The following is a 15473-nucleotide window of genomic DNA, read 5'->3' as shown; positions in this document are numbered from 1 at the left end:
TCAAACTCAATGTTTAGGTAAGTACACAAAACGCAGAAGAAAAATACTTAAATTTAAATTATAAATGAGTACAAGGCTAGCAACTTGCTTGACTAAGAAACTTCGCTGTTTATAATATTAAAAAATATTCAATATCAGTTGTATTAATTTAAAATTGTTTGTACTACCTTTTTAATTAAATTATTAATACATTAAGATAAATTCACTTATACATATAATAACAATATTTCTATATGAATATAAATATTTATTTGTTTTAGATATTCAACTTGGTCTTCCTACATTATTGAATACATGTAGTTAATTGATATTTTATTGACTCAACTTCGGACAACTCCTGACGTAAGTCGGTGACAGTCTTTTGGATTATTTTATCTTTTTTTATACTTTCGAGATAATCATTAAAAAGTAAAGGATTTTCAGTAAAACAATCTGATATACGTCCCTTTTTTAGTCGTTGTTCATATTTCTGGTCACGAGCCTTTGCTTTGACATGCTGTCTCCATTCCTGTTTTTTGATATTTATAGAATAATATTAAGTGTCACTTAAAGTGTATTTAATATGAATGTCTCTATATCTATATCCTATAAAGTATTATATACTTCTATAATATATTATAATTAGGGTTCGGGACTTCTTGCACTTAAAATTATCGAAATGTGCATCCAAATATGCAGTCAAAATCGTCAAAATATACTTTAAAATATGTAGCTGATTTTTTATTTTGTTTTTAAAAAACGCACAATAAGGTATATTGTAAATTATTATTATAAAAAATAAAATAAAAATTAGGGAGGTACTTAATATAATAAAAAGGTTTTTTACACGGGTTACTCGGGTTGTCAACCTAGGATTCATTAGGTTTTACCACAACTATACAATTGTCGATATTGTCGATAAAAAGGTTGATTATTATGCGATAAAGAGACTATCATCGCAAAGAGACGTACGTGTTAGATACGAAAAACTACACCATCCAATTATGATTTTTCCCGAAAATTTTACGTTTATAAAAATATAAAAATGTGAAATATGCCCAAATATGTTAAAAATTTCTCAAATATGTGCTTTTCTTAAAATATGACGAAATATGCAAAAATATGCAAATTCAAACTTAGTATTTAATTTCGTCATTTCATAAAACACATTTATAACTCACTAAGAATATACTACGACCACTACAAAAAAACATTCAAATACAAGAAGTCCCGAACCCTAATTATAATTATGGGTTCCCATAGCCCCATACTGACATAGTAACATGTTACATTATCGTTGCAGAGTATATATTCAATTCTTGAAAATAAATAAAAATAAAAAATTATATAATATGTAAATATTACATAATATAACATAACTTTCACAGAGATAGGTCAGTCAGTAACTTTTTTCTATAAAATGATGAAATTTAATTTTTGAAAAATAATGCTTGGTAAATATTAGAAATCCACAGTGATTAAAAACTTTTTATTGCTAACAACATATTGAACGAAAATCACATAATACAGTACGATCTGAATCATAATGATATGTATATAATATGGTACAGCCTATTAAATAACTTTTATATTTACCTTCCGCAGCTAATCAGTGACGTAATTTCAGATTTTGAGAGATGGGCAACAGTTTTGAAAAGCTCATAATAAAATTTAAAAATAAACCACTCTCTAAAAACTACATTACTTACAAACTCTATCTCTATTTCCATCTCTATTGCTGAATAAAATTGTAATGGGTTTTTTATGACAACGCTAACCGATAAAACTACTGAACCAATTTGGCTGAAATTGTTTACTGTTATACCTGACAGACTGCTGAAGGTTATAGTACCTCTTTTGTAAAAACATAAATAAGTATAAAGTTATACCAAATACTCAGACAAGTGATCTATTATTCACAATTGAATTTTATACAGTTACAGTAACAATCAGTTACTATAGTGACAATCGTTTACACTCTCTTTCGTAAATAAACAATTGCGGAAATTATTAACTACAAATTAATATAATCGTTTTAATATCATAAGAGTTGTATGGAAAACACCAATCTTAGCTTTGTAATAATAAAGACTCTTCAAATCATCAGAAAAAGTTAATTGCGAGTCATTTGATCGAGTGCACTCTGCATGAAGAATATCTTCATAAAAATCATTTCTGAACTGTTCCCACAGAGAAGTTGAAAATTGGAAATTTAACTTTAGAAAATGAAAATAGTTACATTTTTTTTTCAATCACGAGATTGAATGGGTAGTAAATAATGTGGAAGAGTTGATTTCTGCAGTTTATAGTGACATTTTTAATCCATCCAATAAATCTTATCAGTGGTTATGTGAAAGAGCTATTATGTCTCTGAGAAATGGAACATCAGAAGAAATCAAAAAAATCATCCTTCTAAAATTCGATGGAGACTTTTACGAATATCTAACTATTGATACAGTTACATCAACAGATGATGCTATTCATTATCCACAAGAATTTCTCAATTCTCTTTCTCCTCAGGGATTTCCTCCTCATAAGCTAAAATTTAAAGTTGGTGCTCCAATTACATTATTACTTACCTCCAACCACTGAACTTATGTAACTGTACAATACTACAAATAAAATAATATTATAGAAGTCGCAATTCTTACTAGGCCAGCAAAAGGAGAAATTACTTTTATTCTAAGAATTCCCATGATTCCCACTAACTTTCCGTTATCTTTCCAACGGCTTCAATTTCCTGTTATCGTTTCTTTTGCACTTAAGATCAACAAAGGTCATAGGCAAACATTTAGGTAAGTCATTATCAATGTCATTCAAATCTACGGTAACTAGATTGAATTATATAGTCAAAATAGAAAAATGTTTTTCTTAATAGTTGAAGGTAGGTTAGGTTAGTAGTCATTTTATAGTGCTAAATTTTTTAAGATTTTTAAGATCTGGTAAAAAGTATATAGGAAGGTAGAACACGATTCGGACGATCCTTATCTGCCACACCTTTTTGAAAAACACGATTTCGAACTTTTTACCTGCCAACTTCGTGCCACGTTGCCCCATCGATTTGTTACAAATAATTATAAAATAGTATAATATAAAATATTTAAATTACATAATTTTAAAAATACGATTAAATACACCATACATCAAAAATTGTATCAATCATTATGTTTCAAAATATGGAATTTTTATATTTTAATTTCAAATCCAAATTACACAACATAATATAAATAATATTATATTACATTTTCATCCTTTATTTCTTTATTAAAAAAAATTTAATTTGGACAAGGGTTTTTAAATTTAACACTACCTATACTTGTTTGGGCGCCCGGGAATTGGGCCACATTTTAACTACCTGCTTCGTATAAAATATTTGTTTAAATTTTACTACCCGAAGATTGGGCCACAAATTAAATCTGTATTTTTAAATTGTACGCGAAGATTAAGTCATAAAAGTATAACTCACGAATATACTATTAATACATATAAATAACGTTTATTAACTAATTATTATTTTGTCTCTTACAAATGTTAAATATGAGTTGGCCAGACTGCTCTAGCTGGACAAGCGCTGAGCGGGAATGTCCTAGTCTTTAGTCTAGTTACTAGTCTAGTCGTTCATGAGTGTGACGCATAACCTAATGATGTTAATGATATGTGTTCAATTAAAAAGCAAAATGATTAATGAATAAAAAGAAGCAACTGTTTGTATTACTTAGTTTACATTTCTTTCCATTTATTTAATACAAATATAAATACAATTCATCAAATAATATATTTTTTTTTCAAATACTTATATACAGATTCAACAAATTTCATATAAAACAAAGTCCATAAAATTAGTCAAATAATAAATAATATGAAAAAAAAATTTTCTAGTACATAAAAATATAATTATTTTTTTAAATAGGATCATACATAGATTGTACATATTCAAATCCGTTTTTTCTCCTCTTTCATATTTTAGATTCTGAACAGAGTGATGACTGATGAATGTATTGATTTTAGATTGATGTGTGTTTTTATATTTATTTATTTGTTGTTTTTGTTAATGGAAATTAAAAAAAAAGTTGAGCGTGAATCCACAATAATTTTTTATGACCATTTTAACAAAGAATTTTGACAAAATTCTTAAAAATCATGAAATTAACAAATTATATTTAGTTAGGAATTCATAAAAATGTTTTTATTTATATCTAACATTTAAAAATTTGATACAAGATTAGTAACAAGTTTGTCAAATGTCTACCAGAAAGATTTGACTTTTAGTGTTTAAAGTTCAAATGTTGACAACATTTTTCAAATTGAAACTAGAAGATAATTTTGTAATTAAAATTGTATAAAATTTTCAATTTTTATAGTTAAGGATTGAATATTTAAAACAAGGTTCCACTTAAGCAGTTCCCTCCGTAACTAATAAATCTAAAAAATTATGAGTACAGTTTTTTTTACAAACATTTTAAGTTCAGATTTGGACAAATTTGCGTATTAACACAAAGAATAACGTTTATCATTTAATTCGGTTCTAAAACATCCCAATTTTACATAGGTATATTTAATATTTTTCCAGCATCACTGATAATTTAAGAATAATATTCATTCAACTTTCCAGCTACTATATTAATAATAAGTAAGAACATTACAAAATATCCTAAATTGATATACCATTATTACCATCTCAGTTCAGAATCGTCTTTTGTTTGCAATGATTTGAAATCATTGAATTCCACTTTAATACCATCCATTACAGTGATCTCTTAGACACCTAATGTACAGCGATATCCACTTGACCGCTTTTTTTTCATTTTATTAAGAATACATTATAACAGAAAAAATAATATTATGGAATATTACAAAATCATTACTATACAATTTTTAATTTAATGGTAGCCCAATCTTCCGGTCTACCTATTATAAATGTAAAATGATAGTGGCCCAATTATCTTTTTTTTAAAGGTGAATAGTGGCCAAATTCCAGGGCACCCACTTGTTTATTCTCTTCAAGTTTATTTTATTAAATATTTAACTAATATACTAAATATTTTTTTAAAAACTTACATCCTTAATTTGTTTTAACTCAGACTCGTTTTTATCCTTTTCGTCTTTTAAATTGATTAGTTTTCTGTGAATATCAGGAATTTTAGATAACTCAGATTTAAGAACTTTTAGAGTTTCGGTTTTGATATTTGTCCTTGAAAAAAAATAAACGAAAAAAAACTTAAAACTTATAAACCTAAAATACTAACAATGTCAATTAACCAATTAACAATGTTGAACACGGAAAAATGCTGGCGAATATTAGAACTGTGAAAGCCTAACATTTTTGGATAAAATATAAATATTGGTTTTAAATATTATAGATAGCTCACTGCTATAAATTTTAGTTCTTTATGTTGGCGGCTGATACTGTTAAACGCCAAATGATTTCAACAATAGCTTTAAATAATAATCAACCCCTAGGTTCAATTTAAAATAAACTTATTGTACAGGTACTAATGACAAATTTTCCAAAAATAAAAATATGGATTTAATTTTCGTGATTTTTTTTCTATTGTCAACCACAGTTGAAGATAATACATAAATATACCTTAAATCATGTTGGCTGCTTATTGTTGTGTTTTTTATTAGTTATAACCATTTCAGCATGAAAAATAATTAATAATAATAATTCTACAGAGAACACAAATTACACATATAGGTAGTCGTATACTATTTAGTAGAGTACTTGAACAACGATTAAAATAGGAAGAGCCAGATATTTTCCTAGCGAAATGATTAGGTAACTTAGTATTGCAGTTGGACTTTTTGAAAAATAGATTAAGGTACTTAAAGTGATATATTATGTTTATATTAAGAAATTAAGAAAACTTAAATACAAAAAAGAGATCTTCCCCCAATCTTCTTTATTGTAAAAATGCCACTGATCATAATTTCTTAAATTACTAGATAGAATCATTTTCCATTCAGTTTTTGAAATACCAAAATAAGAAAAGGGAAGGGTTAAGTTCAGGGGCACTCGTGAGTGGAGGATCAGACAGCGAATGTTTATATTTGCTCCAGTAAGTCCGTTACTGAGAATAAAGCAATACATAAGAAAATTACTCACATAGATTCTATACTATTTTCAAGCTTTTTATTTTTCTTTGATAATTCCTGGTATTCAATTATGCTAAATGTGCTTGGTGCTAAATATTCAATACCTTTTTTTATCTTTTTACATTTTTGTTTCTGTACAATAAATTCTAAGCGAGTTTTGTTTAGTTTGATATCCTGTCTTTTACAGGTTTCAATCATTTCTTCTACATCCTGTAATTATAAAACACGAATTAAGTGAATAAAGAGTTAAATTATAATATACTTATATCACATAGTTATATTTAATGTTCAAGTAAATATAATTATTTTGGTAGTATTACACAATTAAATTAATATATTATTATTGTAAATAAAATGTATTTTTTTATTATGAATACTGTTAAAATGTATTTAAACATCTTATTGCATATTTTCATAAAAGTTACATCATTAGATGTGACAACATCTGTGAATACATCGTGTATACACATTTTGTACAATAAGCTTAAATGAAAATGAAAAAGCAAATGGTTAATAGAAAGGCTATATAGGAGAAGCAACAACTGACGACTTAAAGTTAAAGTTAAAGAAGTAGGCCATGACATCAATATCTTTTTAATCTTTTAGGTGAATTACAGGGCATAGGTTTCGTTGGATTTATTACTAGATAGATCGAAGGTTGAATTATGGTAACACAAGCAGAATGACAATTTATAGCACTGTATTTATTTTTAAGGTCTGTGTGTTGTCGAGCGAGGGTAGCTGAACTGCACTAATTTTGAATACATAATAAATATCTCATATCAATTGACACAATTTCTAAAGCCGTTCTAGATCACAGTGTCTACTAGCTGTCTTCCAACCTTTTTTTGGAAAAGAAAATTTAAGTTTCATAGAGCATGATTATATTATAATATCTCATTACAAGACACCGCAGTGATCTTGACATTTTGCCACGTGATTAAATCACGCCACTACAATATAAACTTTTACTTATATACGGAACAAAGTATTTATTTCAGGTTCTGTGCTGATCAAGGTAGTATATAGTACACCACAAATGCGAAGAACAACTATGGGATTCTACAATAATTTTAAATTTTAAAGTGAGCGTTATTTTCCTATTTAGTTGTTAGGTCTCCTACTGTTTCCACTAAATCCATCAATCATTTTCACAATATAATAATATTATACATTATTTTAAAAGTTAATAGATCTATGCAATACAAATATTGTTGTATTGTGAGTATACTAACCGCGAATAACAAACAACTGCAGCTAGGAAAGACCATAACACCCACCCACATCCCACCTGGATGTTTCATCCATCAATATAAGGTCTACCACACACTAATTTATTTGGTTCGCGCAATCATAGGTAACCACTTAGGGACGTTTATCCCTGAACCTTCATCTCCTAGAATGATTCAACATAAAAATAAAAATAAATTGTTCTCATCCAAAAATCTATTTGAATTACGGACTTAAACCGATCCTACCGATGATTATATCACCGAATAAATACAGTAAATGACCAACCCAAGATAATAAGTCAATATCAAAATTGCCAAGTGTAAGATCATATTAAAGCCTATTGCGGATATAGTACTCGATCTACTTTCCCAAACTCAAACCAAGATTAAATTTAAACGTAGTATACTCTGGTATTTATCTTGCAAACTACAAAGATCAACAAGATGGGTAAACCTTAAGTACCTGTTATCTCTAGTTTGATGTCCAACAATGTACAAGAGAGTTACCTACAAAATACCACTTACTTCAATCTTCCAGCTTCTCAATTTCAAACATTTGGTCAGGCAACTTTAACCCAATCTCCACAGTCCGCTACTTCTTATTGAACTCAAGATCTTCATTTATCATTGTTATATTTTATAAGCTAACTAAAGTCTCTATCAATTCACTTATCTCATTACTCCCCCGAGAAATTTCATGCTTATTAAAAAAAATGAATAATTCTACTAAAAATTAGTCTCTTCTAGTTTTACAATTTAATACTAATGGTCTGAAGAATAGTATAACTGAATTTCAAGAAGTATTATATAATAGACGTATCAACATTGCCTTTATCACAGAAACACACCACCAAATATTCACATATTCATACCCAGTTATAAGTTGCCTATTAAAAGTTAATCTCCCGGATAATACACTAATACAGCGCATGATGGAGTTAAAATCCTTATTAAAAATTCAATCTACTTAAAACCACATACAAATTGTACATTTTCAAGTATTTTTACAATCCTGTACTATAATTATAATTAAGCTCAATAATATACCTACCAATAACTATAGGTGCTTTTTATTTTTCTCCATGGACATAATATTTCAAACGCTACTTTATTGATTACTTCAATACAATAAAAAATTATTTGATTATTGTTGGTGACTAACGCGAAGCAGAATTCTTGGGGCTGTCGTTCGAATAACTTCCATGGTATCGTTTTATACAATTTTGCTAACACAAATAATTTTAATGTACTAGCACCACCTCCCCAACCTACAGACCTCTGCAAAATATACATAGTTAAGATATATTTATCACCAAAATAAAAAGAAATATATCCGACTCAACTTATATTATTTTAGATTTATATTTTCATTATTAATATGTTATACTCAATTTTTCCGCTTCCACTATTACCCATATTAAACCATCTAGACTTTTTTTTAACTTTTACTGACTGTCTTGAATTTTTGAATACACAGAATTAACAAGTTAATCGGATAGTAAAGATTAAATTAAACCTTTACATCGATAAAGTGTTAAATTATCTGACTATAATCATGCAAGAAACATGCTTGGTCAGCTACCAACCTTGGCTAGATCTTATAATTCAAATTTTCAAACAAAACAATAAATACGCTGTTTTGAATAATCAAAAAATGTAAAGCTAGAGTTAAATACCAATCTTCTATATTTCCGTCTTAAAAATCAAATTATAATAACTTCGCTAATTCACTGAAAAAGATACTCAACATTTAAACCATTCAGCGTCACACAGAAATTACACTCTAATTTAGCTATCGACAGTAGTCTAAGAAGCAAAACTAAGTGATTGCTGAAATGTCACCTATTCCGCCTCCATTGTTAAATGTTTACATTACGTTAGCCATTTCAAATGCTAAAAAGACAGAAGTATTTATAGTATATCCCTTCAAAACATTCCAACACCATAAGGATATGTATAACTCGTCACATATTAATACTGTCGAAAATAACTTAGATTCTGACTTACCAAATGTTCATCCCGAAAAAACATTTCGCTCCTAATGAAATACAAAATATGATCATACAATATTCTCGTATAATATCCCCGATATCTGATAACGGTTAATGTTTCTATTTGCTTACCAAACAAGGCGATAATACTCCTTAAGTAAATTTTCAAAGCTATTGTCTATTATTATCATTCTTTTTTTTACAATTTTCTAGAAATTCTCACAAATAACGATGTTTGGCAAGCCAAATAAGCCACTAGGTGTATCACTATATCGTATATACCTTCAAGCCTTTTACCATACTTTAAAAAAATACTCGTACATTACAAAAATGTTCAAAAGAATAACCATCTAACGCATTTATCCATTCATAATATCAAACGATTCACTCACAGCTTCCTAATTTCTCGATACCATGGAAAAAAAAAAAAAAAAAAAGCTTCCTAATTTGGTTTTATATCCAAGCACAATAAAAACAGAAAAAACAGAAATCACTTGAAAATAAGCTTTATTACACTTCTGTCGTTTTAGATAATACAATTTTTTAGCTCTAAACCTCGATAAAAGAGTTCGCAAAGTCATAATAGGAAAAGACGAGTACATTCTTAATGCACGTTTTCAATCTCTAGAAATATTACTCTCAAAAATAAATATACTAAATTAAAAATTAAATTATTAATACATAAATCGTTTTTAAAGCCCATATGGATGTATAGAATTCAAATATGGGAATCAGCTAAAATCAAATTTAAACAAAATCTAAGTATTTCAAAATATTACTCTCCACAAAATTACGAATGCTCCACGATTTATTTCTAACCTGACCTTACATACAGACCTTGGAATTAGAACAATAGATGAAGAAGTTTAACATTTCTATAAACGTTTCTTAACCCAATTAAAAAACCACTAAAATCCACTAATAAAAAGTAAGTATTCATATCTCATCACTCTAAGGAAATCCAGGTCAAAGCTTAAAAAATGGTGTAAAGATATGTAACGTAATCCTTTAACGCCTATCTCAACCTAAATATAATGGGGACTCCTTAATCTCTTAAACCCTGATAATGTTTTTATTCTCTACCTCGTATATACTTACCTACTGTACATAATTTTATAGATTGAATATTTCATATATAAATACAAAAAATTGTTCTGATTGTAGTATTTGATTAAAAACTTTGAAGGGGGCCTTTGTTATTAAACGAAATATTTTGTTTTGGTTTTTTCGTATTTGGTTTAGGTTTGATTTTTTTGGGGGAAAAGCCATATTTGGATTTTGTGAGCCGTAAATCTAAATTGGTTTCAGATGGATTTTGTAAAGATTTAGTTTAGTATGGAGTGAATGTTTTGATTTCACATTAAGAAAAAAATCAAGAATACAAAATCGAGAGTCTAACTTGTTTTTGGATACATGAGTATTAAGTATAATAGAGGTTGCATGTCAGTTTTTTGTCGAAATGCCTTCCAATGTATTTTGTGGTTATTGAAGTAGGAATAATAACTATGATATTGTTAAATGTAATTTGGGGACAATTTTGATGTTTATGAGTAAAAATGATGTAGCAAGATTTACTTTCATTTATTTTAACTTTCCAGTTTTGACACAGATCTCCATACAAGAAAGGTAAGATACTAAGATGCTGTGATTTAATTATATGCTGTAAATTGAAAAAAAATTAAAATCATTGGAGTTACGTAGTGAGTGAGTTTTTCCTGTGTCTTGTCATATATCATGCCAACGGCGGTTTTTAATTCTAAGTTATACTGGTTTTCGGTGAGTTCTGCACATTCTTTGCGTTTCGATTTCAAGTATTCAGTATTTATAATTAACTTTTCGTTTAAATCATGTTTTTGTTTAAGTGCCGCTTCTTTTTTATTTTTGAATTTCACCAATAGCTTTTCATAGTGATGTTCAACTTCCTCTTTTGTTCCATTTTTTATCGGTACATCAGACTCGCACTATTAACAACATAAGTGCTATAATTATTATTACAAGAAGTATCTAATATTATCTATACTAAATAAATTTACAATAATAACTTCAGTTATAACTTATATGTGAACTGTTTTTTTTTACGGAAGTCGAATGTCCATAGCGCGAATAGAAATATAACTTTGTAAATGGGTGACGTTTATTTCTCATTATTTTAATATAATAAAATCTTTAATTTCACAAATAATTAGTATATAATTTAAATATGGGAAATTCTTTCCAGTAATTTTCTTGAAAATTTAGGAAAATGGTAACTTTTATTGGTATTAAAATTTTATCAAGAAAACAACAACTGCTTATAGGTTCCACACAGTCTAATTTCTTTTTTTTCTTGGTGTAAAATGAGTTCTCTTATATTCACGTAATCTCATGAAACAGTTTTTAATAAACAAATTATAAACGTGTTGTGTCTTCTTAATAAAATGTACAATTACTGTCACTCGGCAAACCCAAACCTGATAAAAACTCACCAATCCCTTTTCGATGTGTTCGGTCAGAATGTTAAACACTCTAGTTTTGCGGTGTCTAAGGTCTTGCAATTCCAACCTCAGGTTTTTTAGTCGTTCGATTGCTAACTTGATTTGTTTTTCATCATTAGCATAATCAATTTGCTCTTCGGCAATAGTTTCATACGACTCAGATTCAGGAGGAACCCGGGGCTCGTCAGATTCTACTACCAACTGCAGTTCTTCCTGTTCTCTCTCAAACCAATGTTCATCCAGTGGTTCGTCACCGATCTCGCTAAACTCATTGTCACTTGACATTTGAAATCAATCAGAAAAAATAAGTACTCAAATAATAATAAAATACATAACAATTTTTTTATTTATTTTCTTCTCTCGTTGGTAGGAAGATATTAGTTGTTATTAAGTCCCACAGCAAATATATAAACAGACACACCATCAATCCTACGATACATGAAATATTATTTACGAACTTTGAACCTGAATAAACGATCTAACCAACAGGCTATGTATAATATATTACTAATATCTAATAGAGAATACCTACTATTTAATATTAAATTGCTGTAAACCTGTAACTATAAAAGCACCTAGTTAAAATAATATACTAATGTTGTTATAATTTGGATAGTTATATAGATGTTATTCCAAGATTAAAAAAATTATTGATACTTAAGAATCTAAAGGATATTATAGAAAAATATGCAATTCCTACAATTGCTGAATCCTAATGATTATTATTGTTTTCAGTTATGACTGAATATAATGTTATACATGTAATTGAGAATATCATAATGATTTTGCTACACTTAAAAATGTATGAAAAATGAATTTACTTGCGTATATTTAAGTTTTCTAATCTTGGTTTGATTGAGAAGTCTCAGTCCTCTCTTCCTTGGACGGTTAAATAAAAAATAATATTGATGAACTTATTAATTGTACTAGGTGTTTTGAAATTAAAATTTATTGTGATAACTGATAAGTCAGTGCACCATGAATTATTCTTAAGCTAAAACAAAAAATTCCTGTGTGTTGCTGCTTCACATGACAATCCTACAAAAATTCAGCTAAATACTTAGGTATGAATCTTAAATTTCGCCAGAATTTGAAACATCGTGTTCGGCAGGAAATTCGCAAATCAAAGAAAAATGTGTAAGTTGTACTGGCCAGCTGGAAAACGTTCGATATTCCTCACTAAGACTGTTAAACAGCCGGATTTTATTTCAAGCTATTATTAAACCAATTTGAGCATATAATTGATTTACAATCACGGGGGATTGTGTCAGCAAATCTAACATCAGTCATTTAACGTTTTCAAGATACTTTCCTTCATACCATTGTCGCTGCGAACCATTGTTCCTGTTGAACCAGTATGCTGTATACCAGTTCAACAGGAATGAAGTCATCCATTGAGATTAGAAGATATCATACATCCAGGACAAAAACAAGCAGTTTGCAAAGAAACATATCATGATAAAAATTAGAGCTGCACACCAAACTACTAAACAAATTCTGTAAATGGTTATATACGTAGGGGTAGGGATATAGCGTATAGGATACGTGGAAGGGCATATATTGTTTACCTTATTTATTAGAGTTAACACACATTTTCAAACGCCTCTACCTACTATAGCTAATGACTACTTTATTCTAGCTGGGAGCTGAGGCACCAAATATATTACAGTTATAAAAATAGAAGGTATTATGGTTTGGTGAAACTATTAAGTCCTAGATTATTATCAAAAGAGATGAAAATATGTTTGTATACCAGCCTAATAAGGCCAGTGATATTGTATGGATCGGAAACCTGGCCACTAAGGAAATCAGATGAAAAATAAGTTCTTAATACAATAATACTAGAGAGGAAAATATTACGGAAGATCTTCGGTCCAATAAAAGTTGACATCTCAGGAGAGTGGAGAAGAAGGAAAAATAGAGCCACAAGAAATGTTTAGAGAAAATAACATAGTATAGACGATCAAGAAATGAAGGTTGCGATGGACAGGACATGCAATGCGGAGCCAAAATTCTCTACTAAGAATGGTGCTGGAACAGAATCTAGTAGGAAGACCAAAATTGAGCTGGGAAGATAAAGTTGAGAGGGATGTAGTAGACTTAAGAGGTGGAGCAAACTGGAAGGATTTGGCTATGAATAGATGGCTGGAGAATTGGTTGAGACGGGATGGTCCTAGCGGCCGATTAACACAAAAGAAGAAGAATATGTCTACATTTTGATGCAAACATTTTTAAAATATAATTTTCATTTATCATGATAGATAGTTCTCCTTCTATATTTTTTATAGCCAGATCTCTAAATCTATTTTGAGTCGTAGTCGATCTAATGTAGGTTTATTCTTCTCATACATACTCGTAAAAACGATTATTCTCACTAAGTAGAACTTATGGGTATAGACTATAGAGAATGCAATCTTTAATAACACACAGTGGCGTGGTGAACGGTAATTTCAGAGGTAATTGCTTCTGAAATAGAGGGGTGAGTGGTAGCTGGTGGGTCCCCTAGTAAATGTTAAAGGTATGATATACTCAATAGGTAGTCAATTATGATCTGAAATATAATTATAGTTGTATTATATTAATAATGTTTTGCATCTGCTTAATTATGATTTATGATGACACATGCCACTGACAAAAACCAAGACATTTTAGTTTATTTCAATTTCTTTTTTTTTGTTTTCCATGCTGTTTTTTCTCCTTTAAATCATATTTCCTAGAAATAAACACCAGAACTCGTAAACGCTCTCTCAAATGGGCCAAATTAATCATTTTTTTTCAATTATTTGAAAATTTTAACTTAATATGTTTCCAAAAGCTAAACAATTTTGATGTTTTTAAAGCCGATTTTTTTATGTTAATAAGTATAAAAATTAAACAAAAAAATTTTTAAAAAATTGTGTATTAGTTTATTATTAGTTTTTGTCGTGTTTTTTGAGTGCTTATAATGAATATAATTTAAGGGCTTTTTTCAGAGGTTATGTGATGAGTATAAGTGCTAGAAGTCCAGAACCCTGGAAATAACTATTAAGTATTACTATATGAAATACTTATCATTCGCGTGTCTTACACATTCGTCAGTCGTAACACAACGAATCTACGTACCGCATTGTAACTCCGGTTTGTTAATGGTTAATAACAGAAGAAATTGACGTAGTTATAGGTGCCTATTACCGAATTTCTAGAGAAAAATAATGTGTTTGAGCTAATAGTTTTCTTTCCATATTTTTATTTTTTAATGTACCTATTATATAAGAACTTGAATTATTTCAAATTTCAAATACATATAACTTGTTTTAAAATATAATCATATAAAAACAACTCTTTGCTCGAGTAGTTTATGACTACAGATACAATAAATATAAATCGATACAATAATAACTATGAATAAACTGCAGTAAGAATATGATACATAGATTAAAGTACTGTATATAAGACAGAGAAAATGCATCAACGTCCTCAACTTGAGGCCAGACCACGAGTATGTTAATGAAACTCTTTTGAAAAAGTGCACCTATTCAAATATTTTATCCATATCAAAGTTGAATTGATTTTTCTCTTATGGCTATTTAATTATAACAAATAATATTAATACTTTATTACAGTATTGAATCATTAAATCAATTACATCATAGGGTTAATAAACAAAAAATGTGTTTATTTAAAATTGTATTGTATGTATAACTGTATTTATTATTTGACTT

The 15473-nt window shown here is 28.5% G+C and overlaps 1 protein-coding gene across 1 annotated transcript; it reads right to left on the bottom strand.

Annotated features, from left to right (window-relative positions):
* Positions 1–283: 283 nt before the first annotated feature.
* Positions 284–12057, bottom strand: LOC111037324. The gene is made up of 5 exons (XM_022319844.1): positions 11764–12057; positions 10996–11259; positions 6086–6285; positions 5038–5170; positions 284–508 (listed from the first exon to the last, which is right to left on the bottom strand). Exons 1-5 carry the CDS (start codon positions 12055–12057, stop codon positions 284–286), a joined length of 1116 nt encoding a protein of 371 aa, XP_022175536.1.
* Positions 12058–15473: the final 3416 nt, after the last annotated feature.

The sequence above is a fragment of the Myzus persicae genome, unplaced genomic scaffold (genome assembly GCF_001856785.1).
Source record: "Myzus persicae strain clone G006 unplaced genomic scaffold, MPER_G0061.0, whole genome shotgun sequence".
NCBI classification, from domain to species: Eukaryota; Metazoa; Arthropoda; class Insecta; order Hemiptera; family Aphididae; genus Myzus; species Myzus persicae.
Note: the sequence above shows the minus strand (reverse complement) of the source record. Positions and strands in the feature narration are given on the sequence as shown.

Excerpts from the sequence above, each read along its gene's own strand:
- LOC111037324 (XM_022319844.1), bottom strand. The coding sequence starts at position 12,057 with ATGTCAAGTGACAATGAGTTTAGCGAGATCGGTGACGAACCACTGGAT. Across the intron at positions 6,286-10,995 it reads AGGAAAAACTCACTCACTAC|GATGTAGAAGAAATGATTGA; the intron begins GTAACTCCAATG and ends TTATAATTACAG. Across the intron at positions 509-5,037 it reads AGTTAAAACAAATTAAGGAT|GAATGGAGACAGCATGTCAA; the intron begins GTAAGTTTTTAA and ends ATCAAAAAACAG.